Raw genomic sequence first — 24,156 nt, forward strand, 5'->3', positions numbered from 1 at the left:
CCAGCAGCATCTGCTCTTATATAACTATCATTAGCTTACAGCATTAAGTGTTTAAGATATGTGCTAACTAAAAATAAAGACTAGATGATAGTTTATTAAACTTTAATGAAATTTGCAGATTGTCTCAGTAAAGTTTAATAATAAACTCAGCCGTCTGCTCCTTGCTATCTAAAATATAACAGGACACTGGAGTAAATTCTACCATCTCACTCTTTTTAATCAGTTTTGTGTGATGTTTATTCAGCTGTGTAAAAACTATAACTTTAATCTCAGCCAAACCGATTTACTCAGGAACAAATAAAACACTGAGAAAAGCCAAAAAAATATATTTTTTTAAGTCATCTAAGTGACTTAGATCATGTTTAACCTGAGTAGCCAAAGACCGCAGGGATCTGAAAATGATGTGCCGGGGAGTTCAGTGTTCTCGCCGGCTCTTGTGAGCCTTGAAACCCCGGCTAGCTATCGAGCTGGTGGGTAACAAAAAGGAGCACTTTTGCCAATATGTGATGTCTTGATAAACAGAGCAGATATTTGAAGTGCACACAGCTACATTCTCAGCTGAAAATATCTTAAAAGTTTATTTTGTAACCCAGAAAGAGTAATAAGAGTAATATTAAAACTAAGTAGCTGCCGCCATTCTTGGAAACTGGAATTGGCTGGGCCGCGCTATGAATTTTGGGATAGGTTGGGCCACGAAGGATACACCCGACCCATCCTTCAAATCTGTTTTAAATGTTAAAAATATAGTTCAGTTTTAGAAGCTTTTATTCAAGTTGAGCAATTCAGATTCAATCTAACTATAAATGCATGAAAATGAATAAAAATGTTTAAGATAAAGCAAAACCCCCCAAAACAAAACAAAAAAGAAAAGAAATCAAGAAATACATTCATTACATTCAAATTCACACAGTACTGATCAGATCATTTATTTAAATAATGTAGATTTTTAAACAAATACAGTAAAAGTATGTGTTGCTGCCCATAACAGTACTTTTTAATGTAACACTGCTGACTTAAAGTCGTGCTATCAGCTACTAAAGATCACATATTTCACACTTTGTTCTCACTGATGTTGAAACAGGAAACATTCAGTTAAGTTTTATATATAGAAAGCTTTAAGAATATAAAAACAGCTGACTATATAGAACACAGTATGCTTTATGCTATAAGAGAGTACTAACTCTATATGATATTATGATGTAATATTGTAACTGCACATAAAGCTGAGCATGTCTGATATTTGGGCAGCAGAGGAGCAAGAGTGGCTTCATAAAAAGCTTCTTCTTGGCTTTGCTGCTACAGCTCTCCTCACTGACCTGTAAGACAAGCACAAAAAGACAAAGTGATTTCCAACATGTAAAGATATTATGAGCTGAAGACATTTAATAATGTGAAGAATAAATCAGCCTGCATGGCAGCAGAATTACTGAGAGAGCTTCCTGATGTGACTTCAGAATAAACTGCTGCATCAGCTGCAGGACTTGATTTTCCTGTGAATGACGAGAAGATCATTGAAAACAATAATATCATTAACCAGGAGGAAACTGGATGTCTCCACTAATGCAAAGATAAAATAGTAGATTTTTAAAAGCTGATGGATTGTGAATACATAAATATAAATATTAAAATAAACAGATTTACATTGTAAGAGCAGATAAACATGTTGAACAATATTCAGTGGAGATGATGGCAGACTTTGCTCACCTTTGTTTTTCTTGGCTTTTTCTTTTTTGGGCTGTTTGACCTCAGCATACATCAGACTGTCCTCTAAAAGAGACGTCAGAGCTCAGGACACATTTGTTCAGCACAGATATGATACAAACATGTTGAATACATATGGACTTTAAACTTTTTACAACTACAGTGAAAGAAATCTAAGTAAAAATCATTTGTTGCCTGTGACACTTCAGCTTTGCATGTGTGTGTTTTGTGATTGAGGTCTGGGTCAGAATCTGTGGATGCTGTGATTCAGTAAAGCTGAAACACTGATTAGTAAGTGAATAACTAAACTCCATGTTGACCGATAATTACCTGCAATATAATGATGTGATGACATGTTCAAGTACAAACACTGAATGAGACTGTTTTGACTGTACCTGCAGCTCCCGTCTTCACCTCAGAGTAAACAGCACTCTGCTCTGGTTTATGATGCTTCCCTGTGAAGATGATCGAATCCACAAAAGAAAAACATTTAATATATTTTTAAACTTTTCAAAAACTTTCCAGGCTTTTCTTCTACATTCTATATGTTTTGTATACTCACACTTATTTCCAAAGTTTTCCAGTTCAATATTAGAGTAAATGACATCTGGGGGTTTATCTGCACCTGAAATGTTCATATTTTAGTTACACAATTGTAAACCAATGACATGGTGCCAGTTTCCTTAAATTAAAAGACTGTTTCATCTCTAGCTGCTCTGTGCTTTTCACATGATGTACTGCACCAGTGTTTCAGTGCCTCACACATGAAAACCAACATGACACATTTTTCAAAGATAAATGAAAAAACAGAAAAACCTTTTACAGAGTTTCATTAGTTGTGTTTAAATCAACAACAGGACTATCAGATATTTTCAGAGCATGAACCCATCATGGTGTTACTGTTTGTGTTGTTCTGATATGAAACAATAACATTTGTGGATTCTTTCAGTCGAGTTAAAGATACAATCAGTTTATAAAATCCTGTTTGTTTCTGATCTTTTGTGCATGTAGTCAGTCAGTTATTTAGATGTTTGTGCAACTAGATTTTAATAAAAACTGAGCACAAACTGAATCTAAGACATGTGAAAGTTAATGGAGATCTGGAAAGACCAGCTGTGGGGAAGACAAGCGTCCTAGGGTCAGCTGCAGGGACAGTAGGGAGACCTCCACCCATTGCTCCACCACCACAAGATGTTCCATGATTAATGGAGCAAAACATCAATGAAGGGTGGCTCCCAGCTGATGACCCTTCAGCTACCATGATGTAACTGTTGGAGGTACACAGTGTTGGGGAGTAATGGAATACATGTACCGCCGTTACGTATTTAAAATACAAAATATGAGTAACTGTATTCCGTTACAGTTACCGTTTAAAAAGGTGGTATTTAGAATACAGTTACTTTGTTGAAATAAATGGATTACACTGTGGTACTTTCCTGTTTCATTTTGTCGCGGGTCAGGACTGATTGGGTTTTGTTTGACAGCTACGTTCTGTTGTTCCAGGCGGCAGCGTTACGGTTGCCATGGTTACAGGGCGACGCTCTCTCTCTCTCTCTCTGCGACTGTGTGTTTCCTGGGCGATCCCACAACTTAGACATTCACATTACTCACACCCTCATTACACATACATATAGGATCTTGGGGGTGGGCACAATACACGGAGTCCAAGTTACCATCAGGGTGTACACCTCACCCCAAGAATCATTGCCCACCTCTCAATTTTAAATACACGTAGACAGGGCTGGACTGGGACAAAAAATCGGCCCGGGCATTTTGACTAGAGACCGGCCCACCAAAAATGTGACGTCATTCAGAAACCGCAAAGGATTCTGGGAACTTGTGGCAAACAGGTACTAGCGCATGCAGGCTTTCAATTGAACTCAGTTACACAGCTATAAAAAGAAACACAAAAAATGGCAAGAAGCTGTTGTATTATTAACTGAAATAGCCGGTGTTGTGCCAAAAAGTGATTTCCGGTATTTGCCAAAAATTGATTGCTCGTATTTAAATTGCTATGAGTAACTTGTTGGGCTATAATATGTGAAACATATGTCAAATGCATCCCTCATGGATGACATAAAGTCATCTCTCCATCTCTCTCTGCTGCTCTTCTGTCTCCTGTCACGGACTTCTCCACTTTTGATGATAAATCAGCCTGATGCAACATGTAAGGATTGGCACAATTTGTTAAGATTGTGAGGAATTTGAGAAACTAACCTTAAGCATAAAATACAATTTACTATCAGTAACTTCATAGCACCCGCCCAGCAGTATATAAACGCCGCCATGCTAGCTAGTACGCAGTACCAGTTATTCTAAGCGACTGTAAAAAGTCAGCACAACGAAAACAAACTCCAACTAAACTTGGTTTATATCTGACACAGATAGACAGCAGGTCATAACCTCTTACCTAAAGTTCAGTTCACTTGCCACTATGACCGGCGGCCACCTCGGTCTCTCTTCCTCCTGCCTCCCCTTTCCCTTATCCACCTGCTGGCCTCCGCCACTTGCTGATGTTGCTAAATCTGTGGAAGCTCTGTCATAGCCACCGCCAAACAATTCAGTTATTTTTACACATTTGGCAGCGTCTGCCTGAAGGGCTTGTTTCTTTTTGCCCCTAATTTTTTCTGCACCTCCTTTCCTTTTTTGTTCTCCATTTTCTTTAGTTCGTCTATAAGATTGCTAAACAAGGGGGCGGGTGCATCCGACCTCCTCAGCTGTAATTGGTCCAGCCCAGAGTCGATCATGACCAATTGGCCAATCCAACACCTTTCATTATTTATACCCTTCCAAAAAAAAAAAATCGATCGGCCCATAAAAACAAAAAATCACCAGCGGCCCACCGGGCAAATGCCCGGTATGCCCGATGGCCAGTCCAGCTATGCACGTAGACATTGAGGGCTAGCAGGAGGAACTATGCGCTTACCTGCTGCTCCTTGGCAGGTAGCTCCATGCCCTCCTGGGTTTTAATTGCACCTTAGAACACACATGCATCAACACTACTATGAGCGGGTGGAGGGAGGTTTGGAGTCTTCTCTCACCCCCATTCTCTGCGGCCTGCTGGAGCGGGGGGGCTAGGAGGAGTTGGCCGTCCGGCTGCGGTCTGGGGTGTGGGGCCTCCCTGCTGCTGCGGAGTCGGGGCGGTCTGCCTCTCCCCACCGCAGGGAAAAGGGTAACACCACCTGGGTCTGGGTGCGGTTCCCCCCTCCAGGGGCAAGGGTACCTAGACCCGGTTTGTAGAGTACGCTTGGGGAGTGTGATCGTGTATACAGCGTCTCTTTATGTCTGTCTCCACGTCGGTTGAGTGTGAAGTGCATATGAGAGCATGAGGGTGGGAATGGATGTGTGTGCCTGTATGTTTGTGTCTATATGTCAGGTTGGGTATCAGACGCCACCTCTCTGGGGACATCTCGGGCCCTCCAAGGTTTGGAGGCCTATCTCCACCCACCACCACTTCCCCTACCGGTGGCGGACTCCCTCAGGTGTCGTGCGTTGGTTGTTCTTTGTATCTGGGGGTGGGCGTCCGGGTACACACCGGCTCACTCCTTGGCGGCCGCTTATTGGGGCTCGCTCGGGCCATTTCGGAGGTGGGGTGCCCCCGGCCTCTCGGCCTGGGGCTCGGTCACTCAGGCACAGCTGGCTGCCGGCGGAGCTCATGGGCGCGTCACTGCAACTCCCCCTGGCTTCTGCTCCGCGGCTGCTGAATGAGCCCTCATCTGGGACTCTCCTTAGCTCTTACTGGGACAGTGGCGCAGCTGCCCCTCTGTGGGTCTTCCTTGGTCTCTTGTGTTCTGGGGGCCTCTGGATGTCTGGAGTTTTGATCTCCTCCATACCTGCTTGATACCATAAAGGACAGGGCTGTGGCTCCCCACACTCCCTAGCAGATCATTACATGGAGAAACCTTTGGAATGCAAGCATGCTGATCCACACAGGTATGCACACAGGTGTACACATGGGTATTCACAGACGCGGACTACAGCTTTCTTGGCTGCTGCCTCAAAGCACACTGTGCGCTGTCTATCTTGCGTGTTGCACAATATCGTTTATTATTTAGTAACTATTGATATCAATGGCTGGCTAGTTTATTGTGATGGTGCTGTTTTTTTTTCTATTATTATGTTGCTCTTTGTTGTTTGCTGTCTCCTCTGTTTTTTTTCTCCATACAGGTGACCCAGGAGTTTTTTTTTTTTTTGTTTTTTTTTGTTTGTTTGTTTTTTTCTCTCTTCCCCCCTTCTCACCGTCTCTTCTCCCCTTTGGTTTTCTTTCTTTCTCTCCCCCTCTTTCTTTCATTCTTTCCCCCTGTCCTATCCCCCAGTCATGTCTGTCCCGTTTGCAACTAAAAATAAAATAAATTCATAATTATAATAAAGGTCAATCAAATGGACCAATATGGCAAGGCCATGATGATCCACTTGGTAAAATAAATCCGCTTGGCATCTTTCTTGGCCTCAAGACAACAATTCTGATGGCTATAGATCCAAACGGGACAAAAAAAGAAAAGAAAAAAAAAAAAAAAAGAGAGAGAGAGCGCCTTTTCGTTGTTGTTGTTGTTGTGCTAAGCTAACAGGCAGAATGCTACAAGCATAGCTCTAAAGAATGTAGCATCATGGGCAGTGTAGTCCGTGTTGCAGGGAGAATGGACTGCCATACACGTTATGTGTCTGTGAGCGCGAGGAGGGAGAAAAAGGGGAGTGGAAAGGTACGAGTTGTCATCGAGGAAAAACGGGAGCTGGAAGCATGTAAATATAATAATAACCACTTCAGCCAAGAAGAGTGCCTGACGAGCCCAGTTGTAAGTAAGCTATTAAGACTCGACTGTACACCGTGTTCGTGTTTTCCTCCGAAAACAATAAGTTCCGTTGGAGCAGCCTTTCAACGCCTCTTTCTGTCTCTCGCAAGAAAAGTTGACCCAGACAACAAAGTAAAGCTATTTTTTGGCTACGAGCCGACAGGGACCCCGCCGTATTAGTCAGAGGTCCCTTTACTACAGTTCGGAGTCGCGCACCTTCAGTAATAGTAATAAATCACACAGCAATAGAACATTCACGTTGTTGTAAAAAGCATGATAATATATTAAGTAATCCAAAGTATTCAGAATACGTTACTGTCATTGAGTAACTGTCACGGTCCGGGGCAGCGGCCGTGTGGAGAGTGGAAGGAGGACTCAAAGCGCAGCACTCATTCAGGTGTGAGGGTGATTTATTGATAATAACAAACATAAAGAGGAGATGGCAAAACAGAACTACGGATGAACTAAACTGGGTGAAACTACACAAAGGAGTGGCAAACCTGAACACGAAGGGAGAACAGCAGGGAGAGCACGCAGAGGATTTCACAGGGTAGATGCAGAGTACGCAGGGTAACACAGAGGATGAACACAGGTAGGAACACAGACGACGCGACCAGGAGCAGAGGAAATCACACGCTATAAATATACAAAGAGACACTGGGAAATCACACACAGATGGGGGAAACAGCTGGACCTGATTAACCTGACGAGACAGCGGAACACTAACACCAGGGACCAACAGAGGGAGCACAAACCCAGAACCCAGTGTCTAAAATCCCAAACACAAACCATCCCAAAACAGCCATGAATAATAATGAAAGTAATAACAATAAGTACATAAACATAAAGTCACTGAGTCATGGTCGCAGGACCATGACAGTAACGTAACGGAATACGTTACAGAATACATTTTGGGGCATGTATTCTGTATTCTGTAATGGAATACATTTTAAAAGTAACCTTCCCAACACTGGAGGTGCAACAGGTAACAATGTGTAGCAGGTAACTTCCTGCCTGTGCTTCCTTCAAGGTCCCTGAATGGTTGACCCGGGGTTTGATGTTTTGGTTTCTCTGGTTTTCTATTTTTGATCATTCTTAGTTTCATAGTTCTGTATTTTGTATTGTTGACATTCTCGTTTTCTCGTATGATGTTATGTTTACATTACAGTTATCTGTCTATTTGGTTAATGAGAGGTTGTTTATCCCCTTGTGTTCTCACTCTGTTCTTTCTCTCTGGTCTCCATGTTTTGTTTACTGTCTGCGTCAAGCTCGTGTGTCTTACTCCAGGTCTCAGTGTCACTCATTTCCTGTTTTATTTTGGACTCTGTTCTCGTCTGTATCGTGGGTCTAGTTTTACATCCTCCATAGTCATTCTGTTAACCTCTTTTCCATTAGTAACTACTCAGGTCAGGTCACCATGGTTTTCAGGGTTTTCCATCAGGTCATAGTTCCTGTTACCAGGTACTTTTTCAGTATTTACTCAGCCGGAGTTCCAGGCGACCCGAGGCGATCCCAAAATGTGACGTCAACAGCCTGCATCCCACTGATTGACTGCTCAGTGGCGTCACTCAATGACTTATGAGAGTATTACATTGATGAAAATCAAAACAGCCATTTTTGAAACCCAGCAATGAGGAAAACAGCTACAAAATCAACACCGTGGTCCCAGAGTGTGACGAAAATTCACAGACTGAGCAGCAGGTATATCATCGCCTCAACGTCCACCTTCATTGTAGTGTGTTTGACGCATCCTAATTACGTCACAGGATGCTCAGCCACGTTGCTATTAGGACGACCACACACATTAGGTGGTACTTGACTGTAATAGAAAACCAGTCAATACGATTCGAATAGTTGTGAGTTGATCCAGGTAGGTACTAATGCAGGGGTGGCAATTCCAGGCCCCGAGGGCCGGTGTCCTGCAGGTTTTAGATCTCACCTTGGGTCAACACACCTGAATCACATTATTAGTTTGTTACCTCTGGAGAACTTCAGGACATGTTGAGGACCTAATTTTTAAATCAGCTGTGTTGGTTCAAGGACACATCTAAAACCTGCAGGGACACCGGTCCTCGAAGCCTGGAGTTGTCCACCAATGTACTAATGGAAAAGGGGCATTAGTTATCACTGTGTTCCCACCTGTTTCCCATCATCTCATTATATTGTGTTTTATAGACTGTCTCAATCTTCCTTTACTGTCACATCCTTCATCAAAGTTTGTTTTAATAAGATTTGTAGAAATTTGTTTTCCTAGTTTTTTTTATTTGGATAATTTTCTAAGTTCTGTGATAAAGTTGTGTTTTAGTTTACTAACCGTGACAGATACTCAATGAAATGTCAATATCAATACTAATACTAATAATAACAATAATAATAACAGAAAAGAGGCTCTTACACTTGGACTGTCTGCAGCGATACAACAAGAGCAGGAGAATAATAATGAGAGAGACTCCACAAACCAGTCCAACAATCAACCACACAGGAGACGAAGAGCTGTCAGCTCCTGACACAGTTACTGTAACAACAAATAGCAATTAATTATTAATAAATTAGAATTTTATAAAAAAAAAATACTTTTATAAAATGGAGCCGAGTGACTTTGAGACTTAAATCAGACAATATAACGTTCCTTCTCAGTCATTGGTTTATAAAAATCCATCAGATGTTTTGATCCTGCTCACCTTTAACTGACATCCAGCTCTGTGCTGACTCTCTTCCTGAGTACTGACACTTGTAGAAACCTTCATCAGACTTTGACACTGCAGAGATCTTCAGCTCCCCTCGGGGATCATTTTGAATAAGTTTGTCATTGTGATAGAAAAACACATTGGAAAGTATTTTATGTGTTCTCAAACTGCAGCTCAGACTAACAGAAGCTCCCTCAGTCACAGGATGAACAGGACTCACCAGGATAGGACCATTACCATCATCTGTGACACAATCACACACAATTGTTTCAGTCACATCAGCTGGTGCACACTTTTAGAAAGAGCTGACAGACAATAATAAGAACAGATTGTACAAATGTTTTTCATCATGAAGATCTGATCTTGTGTATTTAAAAACTGCTATTTTTCTCCAGATAAAATGACTTCACATACAGCAAAGCTGGGACAAAAGTTCATGTGACGTCTAAATCATTCAGATCCAAGTAGTAAATGTATAATAACATACTCTGTACAGTGATGTTGACTGCACTGCTGAACTCTCCTGATCCAGACTCACACCAGTACACTGCAGTATCTGACTTTGATGTGTTGATGTCACATGTGGATCCAGTCATTCTCCTACAGTCAGAGAGTCGGCCGTCCTCAGAGAACTTCCTCACTCTCCACTCAGTGAAGTTTCCCTCACAGGTCAGTGAGACAGAGTCAGAGGTGAAGTGTTGCACTCTGTCAGGACTCACTGTGAGAGACTCTGCTGAATGAACATCTGGAAACAACATGCAGTGAAGACACAAAGCTCACAGATGTTAGGATCAACATATCACAGTGGAAATATACGTTTGACTTTTGTTTGGTTCACAAGAGTCCTGATAGTTATGCAGCCAGATTTACAGACTTTCAAATCATCAACATCAAGATTAAAAATCCTCAAACTGACCTGCAGACCAAACAAACTTTGGTCGACTGTGATCAGTGTGATACTCTGGGTCTCCTCTTCCAGCTCTGCACACATATCCTGCTGTGTGTGTCTGTCCATGAATGATGTAGGAGCCCTGTGCAGTCCCACTGCCATCAGGTAGCAGCTCATAACTGGAGGATTTCTCTGATAGATCAGGAACAGCTTTATACCAGTAGAAGCTCCATCCTGCAGACGGATGTTCAACCTCACAGTTCAGAGTTACTGAGGCTCCAGGACTCAGCCATGATGGAGACACAGTGAGGACAGGACGGGGTTCATCTGTTCAACAAAGATTTTCTCTCAATCTTTCGTCTCTTAACTCTGAATTCAATGTCACTAAAATGTTGACTCACAAATATTTACGATGAACTTTAAGAGTGAGACTATCTAAACATGTCAAATATCTCAACATGTACTAATAAAAACACATTTTTACAAACTGTTTCTATTTCCAGGTTAAATGAACTATGACTCTACTTACTGTCAGAAACTGTCAGTGTGACTGAATCACTCCACTCTGTTGTTTCATGCTGTGAACTTTTCATTCTGCCCTTACAGCGATAGTTTCCACTGTTGGATGATGAAGCAGATCTAATCCTGTATTCATTTTGATTTGGAGCTTTTATCATGCTGTTTGTTTCCCACTCATAATCCCACTCAGTGTCTCCTCCGTGGATCTCACATCGGACAGTGATCGTCTCTCCTCTGTATATCTCAGACCAGTTTGGATACAGAGTCACAACAGGCCTGTTTGAGGCTGTTACTGTTCAAGAAAGTACAATAAAAACACGTGAATGTCAAAAATGTTGAAGTTTTTTTTTTCTTCATCTTCCTCCTTAATCAGGAATTTATCTGACCTCATGTTAAACTGACCAGTTTTCCCAATCCTGACTGACTGGCTGTCCTCTGTGTAGTAAACTGGGTTTCCTCTTCCTCCTCTGCACCTGTAGAGTCCTTCCTGTGAGACACTGATTTGTCCATTTGAGTGGAAAACTGCATCTTGTGTGGTCAGGGCTTCAGAGGATTTCTCATCTCTGTACCAGTAGTATTTCCATCCAGATGATGATGATGGGCTCACAGAGCAGGTCAGGGTCACACTGCCCCCTACTGGAACAGCTGTGTTATCAGCTCTCAGTTTGGCCTTTGGTTTATCTGCAGTTCAGTTTAGAAAAAGAACAAAAGTCAATGACTGAATCAAACCAGTTGAAATAACTTGGTGGAAATATGGAAATAATAAATATCACATAACTTTAATGGTGAAGCTGCAACAAACTGTACAACTATCACACAAACACAACACCAATCTTTCATATTTAATTTGCTGCATTTCTAAGTTAAAAACACACATGAGGAACAATCAGTGGATTTAATGTTTCTTAGTGGATGTGGTGGAGCAGCTGAGACAGATCCAGCATTTGTTCTGCATTTCATCTTTCATGTATTAGAGCTGCACAGCAGAGAAGTTACTCTCATATCTTTTGTTCTCTTCACTGTGAATAAAAAGCTGCTGTTCAGGTTTTTGTTGTTGGAATAAAAACTAAACATTTTACTGACCAACATGAAAGACAGTTATAAAGCTGTAAGAAAGAAGAAGTGCTTTTTCTTATTTAGATACTCTGGATGAAAGATCTTACATGATACAGTCAGTGTGATGATATCACTCCACTCTGAGAAGAAATAGTCCCTTCTGCCCCGGCAGCTGTATCCTCCACTGTCAGACTCAGTAGCTCTGATGATTCTGTATTCATTGGATGTTGGAGGTGTGTTTAACTTGGCTGCTCTCCATTCATACGTCCACTGAGCTCCTTCACCTCCCTGAATCTCACATCTGACAGTGACTGTCTCACCGCTGTATATCTGAGTCCAGGATGTCTGCAGGGTCACAGTGGGCTTACTGGGAACTGTTCACAGAAAAATATCCAGTTAGAGACAAATAGAAACATAAAAATTCAGATGTTTAAAACATGAGAGTAACATGAGTGGAAAAAAAATCAACCTCAAACAGGCTACAGGGTTAAACCACACCTCGGGCCAGTCTGACCACAGGTAACTGTTTTCATCACGGCCACATCCCACTTAGTAAAATTGCTACAATCAGCACAAAGACAGTCAAAACCAGGCCAGAGGCAGGACTGTTTCATCAGGATGCACTGAGATATTTTCAAACACCCTGACCTGTAGCTGGTTTTTGATAGCATACTGTGCTACATGAAGAACTGTATAGCACAGCTGCACAGTAGCACAGAGGAATTAGCTCCACAGGGTTATACAGGTCACCCAGAGGATAGTCGGCCATCCTTTGCCCTCACTTGAAGACCTGCACAGCTCCCGCAGTCTCAGGAACACGAAGAAAATCCTTCAGGATCCATCTCACCCAGGTCATGCACTGTTTGAACGTCTACCTTCAGGCAGACATTTCAGAGCCATAAAGACAAAAACTAACAAACTAAGGAACAGCTTTGATCCCTCAGCCATCACCATGCTGAACGCTGAACAATCAGATCCAACACAACTCTCATATACAGTGTTTACATTGTTACAGCACAGTCTCATGTTTACACCTGCAGGTACGGCTGGTGTTTACATCAACACTGTAACACAGAAACATTTGTTTTGTTGTTTGTTATTAAAACAAAATCTGAAACTTTTCACTGCAAGATCTCACTTTTCTCCTCAATTTGAGGTTTTGTAGCTAAAACACATTTTTTAAAGGTCTGAATCGTTTTGTTGATGTTTTTTGGAGAGCACATTCTCTGTGAGGGTGAGTCCTTAATCTCACAATTTTGGACTTAAATCAAAAACAAAGTTGAATAAATGTTTCTATTTTCCCACATTTCCAAGTAATCTTAATGAGCAGAAAACTTATCTGAGGGTTAATAAACTCACAGCTATTAGATAAAGTTGTTAGCACACATTACATAATGACCTCTTAGTCTGGTAGAAATAAAATAATTGAACCCACGAGTTTCTGTAACTGTGACGTCACTGCTGGCCTCTGTGTAGTAAACTGGATCTCCTCTCCCTCCTCTGCAGTGGTACAGACCTCCTTGTGAGACACTAATAACTCTGTTTGCTTCATTTCCTCTCATGAGCTGAGCTTTAGAAGAGACTGAATCACGTCTGAACCAGTCAAACTTCCAGCCAGCAGAGCCCTCCACAGAGCAGCTCAGTGTCACACTGCCCCCTGCTGGTATGACTGAACTGTGTGCTGTCAGTGTGGCTCTGGGTTTACTTGCTGTTGAAGAAACAAAATAAGTAAAACATTAAATCACCCTCAAGAATAAACTTGTTACAGCACTGATCAAACTTTAAACTTTCACTGATTAATTTATCTACAAACAGAAACAAAGTAGTTTTTGTTGGAGCTCTTTAAAGCACCTGCAAGGATAGCATGCTAATGCTAAGCTAGCCAATAACCAAGAGTGATGAACTTCATCCTAACAAACTGATGAGCAGTCAGGCTGCAGCTCCATTTCTACCTGTTCATGTTTCTACTGTAGAATCACCATGACAACCGATGTAAGGTCTCTTTGTGCTGATTTTGTGTAAGAATTTTTTTGCTTTACTTTTTTCTAGTAATGATCCCAACAAAGAGGGGAAATACCTCCAACATGCACAAACATTTGACCTCACAGCCTCTAATTTGCATGAATGTCTTTGATATTGTGCTTAGAGATGGTGGCGACTCTCAAAGTGGAGCCAATGAGAATCAATAAATTCTTATCAATTCCCATCCCTACCTGCATGTGACACATTAGACTGTCTAACAAACTAAAGATTTCACTGATTTATCATCCTCTTATCAAACTGTCATCTCTGTACATTCCTCTTTAAACTGCTGATATTTTAAGAGCCTCCATGGTGTCTCTCCTTTCTGTTTGCACAGTGAGAAAAACTGTTGTCCTGAGCTGCCTGCAGACAGCTGGATCATTGTTGGAGTTTTCCTGTTAAGACAGATGTAAACATGAAAACATGAAATGTCAGCATGAATCATGGTCCAACTCACATGAAACTGTCAGTCTGAAGGCATCACTCCATCCTGTTAAGAGATAGTCACTGCTACCCCGACATCTGTAGTCTCCACTGTGGGACACTGAAACTCTGCTGATCCTGTATTCACTGGATGTTGGAGGGCTGTTTGTGTTGGGTGCTGTCCATTCATATTTCCACACCTTTCCTTCACCTCCCTGAATCTCACATCTGAGAGTGATTGTCTCACCAGTGAATATCTGAGACCAGCTGTGCTGCAGATTCACAGCAGCCAAAACTTTTCCTAACAAACAAATAAACACAAATATTAAACTAAAAAAATCATAAATTAATTGTTACTTCAGGTTAATCATGATGTTTCGTTTTATTTCACAACAAGATTTCACCCTCACCTTGTTTCTGAATTGTAACTGCAGCACTGTCCTCTGTGGAGAAAACTGGATCTCCTCTCCCTCCTCTGCAGTAATAGATGCCTCCTTCTGAAATACTGATCGTGTGCTCTGATGTTCCAGCTCCTATTTTCTGACCTCCAGAAAACTGTGAATCACGTCTGAACCAGTCAAACTTCCAGCCAGCAGAGCCCTCCACAGAGCAGCTCAGTGTCACACTGCCCCCTGCTGGTATGACTGAACTTTGTGCTGTCAGTGTGGCTCTGGGTTTACTTGCTGTTGATGTTACAGGAAAGACAAACATCAGACTGTCAGTTGCTTTAGGAAAATCTTTGTTACAATAAATAAAGATTTTAAAGAGAAAGTAAAACATTCAAGAATCATTTTAGAAATATGCAATTTGTTGTTTTTTTCAGTAAGTGCTTAATAGTAATGATCAAACTTTACACATTCACTCAGTCATTTAGCTTCAAGCACCAAACAGAAAACATTTACCTGCATGTGACACATTAGACTGTCTTCGTGCACAACTACACTACAGATTCCCTCTGATTTATTCTTCATCTATTCAAAGACAAATGTTACAAATACAAAGTACTTTATCCATGTTTAATCCATGGTCAGTTTGTTTGTGTCCTCTCTACATTTCCCTTTAATAATAGTCTAAAATCACACTACACTGAACGGTGTCTGTTATTGTTCGAGCACCGTGACCATCGCTGACATGGTTCCAACATCAAGTTCATGTAGTTTTCTATGATCTTAAATGTAATTTTGAATAATGTAAACACCTTATTTACAGAGGAAAACTGAACAATCAGAGAGGCTGACAGACTCCAATGAAGTCTCCAATAAAATAAAACCACACAGGAGTCCTTTGAGTTTAATTCAGCTAAAGATGGAGTTTGTGTTCCTCATGAGACCAAACTTGGCAAAATGTGAAAAACCTGTGGAGGGTCTTGTTTAACGCTGCCACTGCAGCTCGTCTAACATCTGATTGGTTACCATGTAGAGTAAGTCAGCACAGATCAATACTAGACAATCGAATGCGATGAACTGGTGGTACTGTGGACGTGGGGCAGCCAGGTATCCCAGAATGCATTTCAATTCACAAGCAGTAATTATAGTGGTATAGAGTATAAGTAAAGTTTTAAAATACCCTGTTTGTCTGTCACCAAGTGTAAATGACCTCATTAATATTTGGTAAAGTGTTTTGTAAACTTATGAGTGGCTATTATATTGTTGGAGTGAATGCTTTTATTTTGAAAGTCACAGAGCGACAAGGTGCCGTAAATCAAGTAGCGTAAACCATATGGCAGAAGCGCGAGTTTTAATGCACAGAGAGAAGGTGTGCTCTATGGTTAATGGACGGGAATGGGAAAAAGAACGGCTATTAAGGTGCAACACTGAGTGGAAAGCAGTTTCTTAGCACCTGGTTGATGAGGGAACAAGGTTTGTACCAAAGTTTGTCCTGTAGATATGTATTTTGTTGTTTTACGGAGCATATAGCTGCTGACCGCTACTAAGCATGAAGGCTAAGTTTTCACCCACTAGAGGGCGCAAACGTACCTCGTCATGTTTAGGCAGCGATGCAACGATTTCCCTGTTATATGCAATAATTTACAAGTTTTAGTGTTATTTGTTATGTAAGGTAAGGAGAATTAATTTGTGATTAATGAATAAGTCAAAAGGTTAAAGGTAACACACTGTTTGATTTACTAATAGTCTTTTATTCTGTATGTTGTAGCTCTTACGGTGTGTTCACATACACGGCTGTTTAATAAAAGGATTGCGAACCATCAGTTTGAGAGACCATCTTTTCAACCGGGGATGCTACACCAAGTGTACTTTTTTAATCCATACTCATTTTGTTCGATCCTATTTGCAAAAGTGCTTCAATGTTAGCTTGGCTAACTGTTAGCTGTTAGCTCTCGATGCCACAAAGCACGACTCCAGTCACACAGTTTAACACCCACACTGAGTGAACACTGGACATAATTCACTGAGGTTGTATCTGTGGGGTGATGTTTATTTCATTGATTTATTCAATGCTGATTAAATCAGTTTGACTCAGATTAAAGTTTCATAACTGCACAGTGTTACTGAAGTTTAATGTCTGACTGGAGCGCTTGTTGAACTGAAACATTCACTTGCTTTTTCTATGATGTTTATATGTGTTACATGTTAATTTTGAATTAAAACTAACATTAAAATATTTTTATACAAGAAGAAAAGAAATAATTTCTACCCTGAGAAGAAACGTCTGAACCAGCATGTTGATGCTGTTCATGGACACTGAAGACTGCAGCCTGTCCACAAATGGTTAAATGATATGTTTTGTAATATAAACAAAAACTGTCTGTTATCATGTTTGAAAGTTACTGGAATAAAAAATAAATAAATTAACATCTTATTTGTGATTTTATTTAATAGGCAGATGACTCATTTTCCCAGTTAAAGGTTAGATTAACACAATAAGTAATTTGAAATAATCTGGATGAAAGATCTTACATGATACAGTCAGTGTGATGATATCACTCCACTCTGAGAAGAAATAGTCCCTTCTGCCCCGGCAGCTGTATCCTCCACTGTCAGACTCAGTAGCTCTGATGATTCTGTATTCATTGGATGTTGGAGGTGTGTTTAACTTGGCTGCTCTCCATTCATACGTCCACTGAGCTCCTTCACCTCCCTGAATCTCACATCTGACAGTGACTGTCTCACCGCTGTATATCTGAGTCCAGGATGGCTGCAGGGTCACAGTGGGCTTACTGGGAACTGTTCACAGAAAAATATCCAGTTAGAGACAAATAGAAACATGAAGTCATTTTGAAGCCTGATTTTCTTTTTTCTGTTGTTCAGAGGAGAAAGATTTACTGCATCCTGGTGACACTTTGACTGTAAATGAAGCTGGATTTAAAAATCAGTGTTTACATTTATTTACCGTGTGGTACACGTGTGTGGTGGCCCACTGGTGTATCTGACTCACACAGCCTGTTCTCCACACACTCCACATTTATAAAGTGATCTACAAATCCTAACATTACAGCTAACAGCTGCATTTTCCCTTTGAAGAACCACTTACAGCTACAGAGACAGGGAGTGAAGGTGGACAGTATATCCTTGTTTTTATGGCAACAAATTTACCTTGAAAGTGGTACAACTGTGTATAATATGATTCACAAGCAGAAAGTAAGATTTACAGTTGTGTGCAGTGATTTGTGTGCAACTTTTCAGGTCTCCAGTTCACACAAACTATTGTACAAATGTGTCGACACAAACCTGAGTAACTGCTGATCATTGAGGCACAAATTTTAACGTCCGGATTGTTTTTCAGATTTCTTTCTTTAAAATTCATCGTCCATAATTCAGGATGATAATAAATATACTTAATACAACACAAGATGTCTTAATAAGAAGAAGAGCTTTTTTACCTTTTAAGAACTTTTTAACAAAAACTTTAAAGAGGAGAAAAACAGCACAGGCCTGTGCAGGCCTACTTTAAATAAAGCATCATTCTGCAGGTCTGTTTGAGTTCAGAATAAGTAAATAAAATGTAGCTGTGGTCCAATAATTGTAAAATAAGAAGAATAATCATGAAAACTATTTGTATATAATTATGTCTTCAGTCCATTTCAATGAGCGATCATCTTCTGTTGTTTTCATGCAGCCACGGGCAGCCCTGAGTATAAAATACATCAGCTCAGGGTCGAAAACATAAAGATATTTATTGCACAATAACAGCAGATCTGGTGATAATACACAGCTCACAACAGCTTAAATACATGTGGACGAATCACCTGACACGCACAGATCACGTCTCGTGCCCACGTGGGGTTTTGAGTCTAATTTAACTGCCAGCTTCACACAGATCCACAAATGTGAGCTGCTTTCAAGTCACAAATCATTGCTTGTTGATCATGTCGTGTGTGTTTGTAATACTTTCAACACAAATTTGTCTCCTTATGGAAAGCAGACTTTGTCGTGTTGACATGAGTGTCAGAACGGCAGGTTTATCTCCAGATCCACGGCTCTGACCCACGGAGACCTCTGGCTGATGCTCCGTGTTCTGAGTTTGGCTCGTAGCTGCTAACTAGCTTTCTGCTCTGGGTCAACTTATGGCAAAGTGCAGAGATGGAGAGAGGCGAGGGAAGGTTACAGCAGCACACTTTCTTCCTCTGAAGGCGGTGAACACAGTGAACAGCTGGATACTAACATGTGGCTCACAGCTGGGCCTGTCAGACTCTCTCTGGCTGCAGTAGCTGCTGCTATAAACACACTTTTCTTTTTCTCACTCTGTAAACTTCCTCCTGCAGATGTTGGGGATGTTGTGTGGGACTTTTATTTTTCATTTTTTCACCCAAAGCTTGCGGGAGCCACAGCTGAGGGGCGGAAGAGCCGCGGGTTACCGACCCTGATCTGATCTGATGTTAGCTGAGCTGTTGATGACCTCGGATGAAAACATGTTCAGGATTAACCTTTATTTTTGTTTGTTTGTTTGTTTGTTTAATGGCTCTGTGGCTTAATACATGTAGTCTTTCATGTCCACTTAAAGTCAGTTTAAGGTGAAGAAGCATTTAAAGAGAGAGGCCAAAAATATTTAATACAATACAATTTAAAGACTAACAGCAGCTAATGAGCGATAAATGTGCAGTTTTTTTTTTGGAGTTGATGCCACAATGTTTATTTTTACATTTGTATGAAACACATGAGAAACTTAAATAACAGAAAGTTTAAAACTCACAAATCTCCACAACTGTGACGTCACTGCTGTCCTCTGTGTAGTAAACTGGATCTCCTCTCCCTCCTCTGCAGTGGTACAGACCTCCTTGTGAGACACTAATAACTCCGTTTGCTTCACTTCCTCTCATGAGTTGAGCTTTAGAAGAGACTGAATCATGTCTGAACCAGTCAAACTTCCAGCCAGCAGAGCCCTCCACAGAGCAGCTCAGTGTCACACTGCCCCCTGCTGGTATGACTGAACTTTGTGCTGTCAGTGTGGCTCTGGGTTTACTTGCTGTTGAAGAAACAAAACCATTAAAAAAATTAAATCATCATAAAGAATACATTTCTTACAGCACTAATCACACTTTAAACATTCACAGAGTAATTAAAAAAAATTAGTTTCCCTGCATGTGACACATTAGACTGTCTAACAAACTAAAGATTTCACTGATTTATCATTCTCTTATCAAACTGTCATCTCTGTACATTCCTCTTTAAACTGCTGATATTTAAGAGCCTCCATGGTGTCTCTCCTTTCTGTTTGCACAGTGAGAAAAACTGTTGTCCTGAGCTGCCTGCAGACAGCTGGATCATTGTTGGAGTTCTCCTGTTAAGACAGATGTAAACATGAAAACATTAAATGTCAGCATGAATCATGGTCCAACTCACATGAAACTGTCAGTCTGAAGGCATCACTCCATCCTGTTAAGAGATAGTCACTGCTACCCCGACATCTGTAGTCTCCACTGTGGGACACTGAAACTCTGCTGATCCTGTATTCACTGGATGTTGGAGGGCTGTTTGTGTTGGGTGCTGTCCATTCATATTTCCACACCTTTCCTTCACCTCCCTGAATCTCACATCTGAGAGTGATTGTCTCACCAGTGAATATCTGAGACCAGCTGTGCTGCAGTTTCACAGCAGCCCAAACTTTCCCTAACAAACAAATAAATACAAATATTAAACTGAAAAAAATCATAAATCAATTGTTACTTCAGTTTAATCATGATGTTTCATTTTATTTCACAACAAAATTTCACCCTCACCTTGTTTCTGAATTGTAACTGCAGCACTGTCCTCTGTGGAGAAAACTGGATCTCCTCTCCCTCCTCTGCAGTAATAGATGCCTCCTTCTGAAATACTGATCGTGTGCTCTGATGTTCCAGCTCCTATTTTCTGACCTCCAGAAAACTGTGAATCACGTCTGAACCAGTCAAACTTCCAGCCAGCAGAGCCCTCCACAGAGCAGCTCAGTGTCACACTGCCCCCTGCTGGTATGACTGAACTTTGTGCTGTCAGTGTGGCTCTGGGTTTACTTGCTGTTGATGTTACAGGAAAGACAAACATCAGACTGTCAGTTGCTTCAGGAAAAACTTTGTTATATAACAAATAAAGATTTCAACATAAAAACTCAATAGTAATTTAAAAAAATCCAATTCATTTTCATTAATTTACAATTTATGTATTTTTTTAATTCAGTAAGTGCTTAATAGGTCACGACCCTGGATGATGGGTTAAGAAGATGGATGGAGTTCAATAATAGATCTCAGGTTTCTCAGGTAGGTCGGTCCCTGATCTCAGTGTGATCATCACACTTGATGCAAACAGGCACAAACAGCACAAGAAAAAAAAGTGACTTCAAAGCAAATTTGATGAGAATCAACAACTGGCAGCAGCACACATGAGGGCAGCACAGGTATCTCAGCTAACTGTTAGCCAGCTAGAGAGCCAGGAGCTAACGCTGGATGTATATAACATGATGAAAACTTTATCAGAGTGAATCAAGAATCAGGTGAGACTGTTTTTATGCTCTGTCACCAAACTGTACTCCTAAATGCAGAGACAGGTGAACTATACACTGTTAGCTGATCTGAGGCCAGTTGATTGTGGTCGCTCTTATTATCAGATTTTTTGTTAATCTGTTTTTTATTTAAATGTTTGTTTTAAGGATCATGATCACATAAATATATATGCAAAAAGATGCATAACCAGTGCACAGTCAGCAGCATTTATCATTCATAATTCACACAGATGTTTTTCATACTGTATGCTATCCCCGACCCCAACCAGGGCTGTGATGTGATAACAGAACTCTTCTCTGTTGATGATCAGCCTTTTCTTTTTTCAGCATCTGTATTTTCCATCGTCAGACAGCAGCTCTGCTCATTCTGTATTTATTGATCATGTTTGATCCACAACTTCAAATAAATTATAAAAACAAAATAATTGTGTCATAATTCTGAGCTGCAGTGGTGGAAACTACACATGTGCAGGTACTGAAGAAACTGAGATCATCACATCTGTGTTTAATGTTTGTTACGATTTTCTCTGATTTTGTTACTAAACTAAAACAAAGAACAATATGACTCAATGAAATGTGTCCAACTTACATGATACAGTCAGTGTGATGATGTCACTGCAGACTGAAAGACTCATGGTGCAGCAGCTGTATCCTCCACTGTCAGACTCAGTAGCTCTGCTGATTCTGTATTCAGATGTTCGAGGTCTGATTAATGTGGCATCTCTCCATACAACCAGCGACTGACTTCCTCCACATCTGACAGTGACTGTCTCACTGCTGTATATCTGAGGCCAGGATGGTTCGAGGATCACGGTGGGCTTATTGGGAACTGTTCACATAAACACATCAAGTTAGAGATTGATGGAAGCATCAAGTCATTTTGAAGCTGAACTGATTTTTATTGCTGCTGTTAAGAGTCAAAAGATTTACTGCATCCTGGTGACATTTGGACTTGAAAATAATAAGATGTGTTTTTATGAAACAAATTAAAGCAGTTAATTAATATTCTGAGTAAAACCACAGAGTGACTGCACAGACCTGCAGGATTTAACTCACTCACTGTTTATAAACCCATTTAGTATCTTAAATAAAACGATGCACAAACAGAGAAACAGGATGTGATTTAAAATGGTGCATGGAAATATCAGAGCAAAATTATTCATATTTGATAAATATGAAGAAAGGAAAATGAACCATTTCTCACCTTCAGCATTAACGTAGAAGAGAGAACCGAGCACTAAAGTAAAGATTAAACATCATCAGGATCAAACTGACAGAAAATCAAACTCAAAATGGACAAAAGTGTTTTTTAAAGATTAATTTTCACATGACACAGTTACTGCTCATCAAAATATTTCTGTGCATAAAACACTATTAATATATGAACTTGTACACAACAATGAGTCAAGTGCAACAAGCAGCGATGTATCCAACACGATACTCAGACTAAACTGAACCAAGGAACCAGCCAACATTTGTCTGTAACTTTCATAAACATCACAAATATGCTTTGTTCAAACTCTCACATAAACACTTCAAACCAGTGATACACTCTAATTCTCACACATGAGAAACACTTTCATTAATCAGTGCCATTCAAACAATGTCACAAATGTACTTACACAATAACCCCGTCATGCAGAGCAAAGAGTGCCCCATCCTCACATCCAGCCCTGCTGCACTCTGATCCTCAGCTGATCTCAAACACTTTGACTTTACATCAATAATAAAAAGAGAAGCTGCATTTAATACAGATAAGACCAGAGTGTTTCTTCTGACTGTGGCCTCTCTGTGCTTCCTTTCCTTTTATACAAACCTCAAACAGCTCCTGTAGCTTTGACCACAGCAGTTGTGTGACGTGTTCACATTTCCTGTCCACTGCAAACATGCAGGCTTGCTTCTTGTGTTTGCTTCTTACCTTCTGTTGTTTCAGGTCAGGTGACATATTTTACCAGCTCATAATTATGTTTTATTCTCAGAGACTTTTATGTGATGTGTGCAGTGTGCTGTGGATCATCATAATGTTGGAATATTTTATCTTGAGTCATCTTATCAGTCAATGTTTGTGTAGATCCACAGACATTTATTGTACGATACATGAATGCTGTCTTCCCAAAATGTGTTGTTTTCAGTTTCTGGCCACCACACTCACTCACTCTCCAGGATTATGCACAGACAATGATCTCCAAATATTTATTTGGTTTCATCTGTTCCCAATATCATATCAAATATCACTCATAGGTGCCAGTGTTCACATTTGAACAGACAAGTATGATGGTTTGAAAGAGGAGTGAAAGAGGCCGTCTCTACTGTGAATGACCATCATTAACCAGAGGTGGTGCCTTATGGCGTCAGCTGTCAGCCAACTACAATCCTGTTTTGAGATCTCTTCCCAGGCACATCAACCTCCACTAGTATCTTTCTTCAGGTGACCTCAATACATCACATGATGGGGTGAGGCAACCTCTCACAGCATTCTCACCCAAAATCTCCGATGATAATTTCTGAATAAGCCAGAAGTTGGAAATTTCTTTTTTTTTGTGGAACTCAACTCACATTTACCGCTTGGAAAGTCTGAGCAGACACACATACTGTGACTTAAAACAATGGTAAAATTGTAAACTTTCATCTGTACGGCCACTCTTTTGTATTTTTGACTCACTAAATAAGTCATACACAGAGCACTGATTAGCTTTGATTCATGAATGTGTTTTTTAAGTACAAAAAGCTCCATAACGGCTCACTTTCTTTTTTTTTTGCCTGTCCCATTTAGATCTTTAGCCATCAGAATTGTTGTCTTAAGGCCAAGAAAGATTTACTTTACCAAGTGGATCATCATGGCCTTGCCATATTGGTCCATTTGATTGACCTTTATTATAATTATGTATTTATTTTATTTTATTTCCTGTTGTTACAGACGGGACAGACATGATTAGGGGATAGGACAGGGAGAAAGAATGAAAGAAAGAGAGGGAGAGAAAGAAAAATAGAGGGGAGAAGAGACGGTGAGAAAGGGGGGAGAAAGAAAAACAAACAAAACACCTGGATCAACTATGTGGAGAAAAAAAAACAGAAGAGAAAACAAACAAAACAGAGCAACATAATAAATACAACACCATCACAATGAACTAGCTAG

At 40.5% G+C, this 24,156-nt stretch overlaps 1 protein-coding gene across 1 annotated transcript in view; it reads right to left on the minus strand.

Annotated features, from left to right (window-relative positions):
* Positions 1-1,326: 1,326 nt before the first annotated feature.
* LOC146714537 (basement membrane-specific heparan sulfate proteoglycan core protein-like) overlaps positions 1,327-24,156 on the minus strand; it is a gene marked incomplete at its 5' end in the record, with an annotated part of 37,322 nt that continues 14,492 nt past the window's right edge. The window contains 18 exons of the mRNA XM_085440189.1: positions 1,327-1,490; positions 1,705-1,767; positions 2,097-2,156; positions 2,264-2,326; positions 8,887-9,006; positions 9,173-9,421; positions 9,666-9,923; positions 10,095-10,394; positions 10,597-10,878; positions 10,989-11,267; positions 11,750-12,009; positions 14,118-14,388; positions 14,498-14,770; positions 17,006-17,272; positions 19,239-19,511; positions 19,889-20,155; positions 20,266-20,538; positions 21,610-21,725. Coding sequence (XP_085296315.1) covers positions 1,366-1,490; positions 1,705-1,767; positions 2,097-2,156; positions 2,264-2,326; positions 8,887-9,006; positions 9,173-9,421; positions 9,666-9,923; positions 10,095-10,394; positions 10,597-10,878; positions 10,989-11,267; positions 11,750-12,009; positions 14,118-14,388; positions 14,498-14,770; positions 17,006-17,272; positions 19,239-19,511; positions 19,889-20,155; positions 20,266-20,538; positions 21,610-21,725 — 3,799 coding nt within the window. The remainder of the gene's footprint in view (positions 1,491-1,704; positions 1,768-2,096; positions 2,157-2,263; positions 2,327-8,886; positions 9,007-9,172; positions 9,422-9,665; positions 9,924-10,094; positions 10,395-10,596; positions 10,879-10,988; positions 11,268-11,749; positions 12,010-14,117; positions 14,389-14,497; positions 14,771-17,005; positions 17,273-19,238; positions 19,512-19,888; positions 20,156-20,265; positions 20,539-21,609; positions 21,726-24,156) is intronic.

The sequence above is a fragment of the Copadichromis virginalis genome, linkage group LG3, assembly GCF_057382275.1.
Source record: "Copadichromis virginalis isolate Kocher_CV1m ecotype Utaka linkage group LG3, C_Virginalis_male_GT1.1, whole genome shotgun sequence".
Classification (NCBI taxonomy): Eukaryota; Metazoa; Chordata; class Actinopteri; order Cichliformes; family Cichlidae; genus Copadichromis; species Copadichromis virginalis.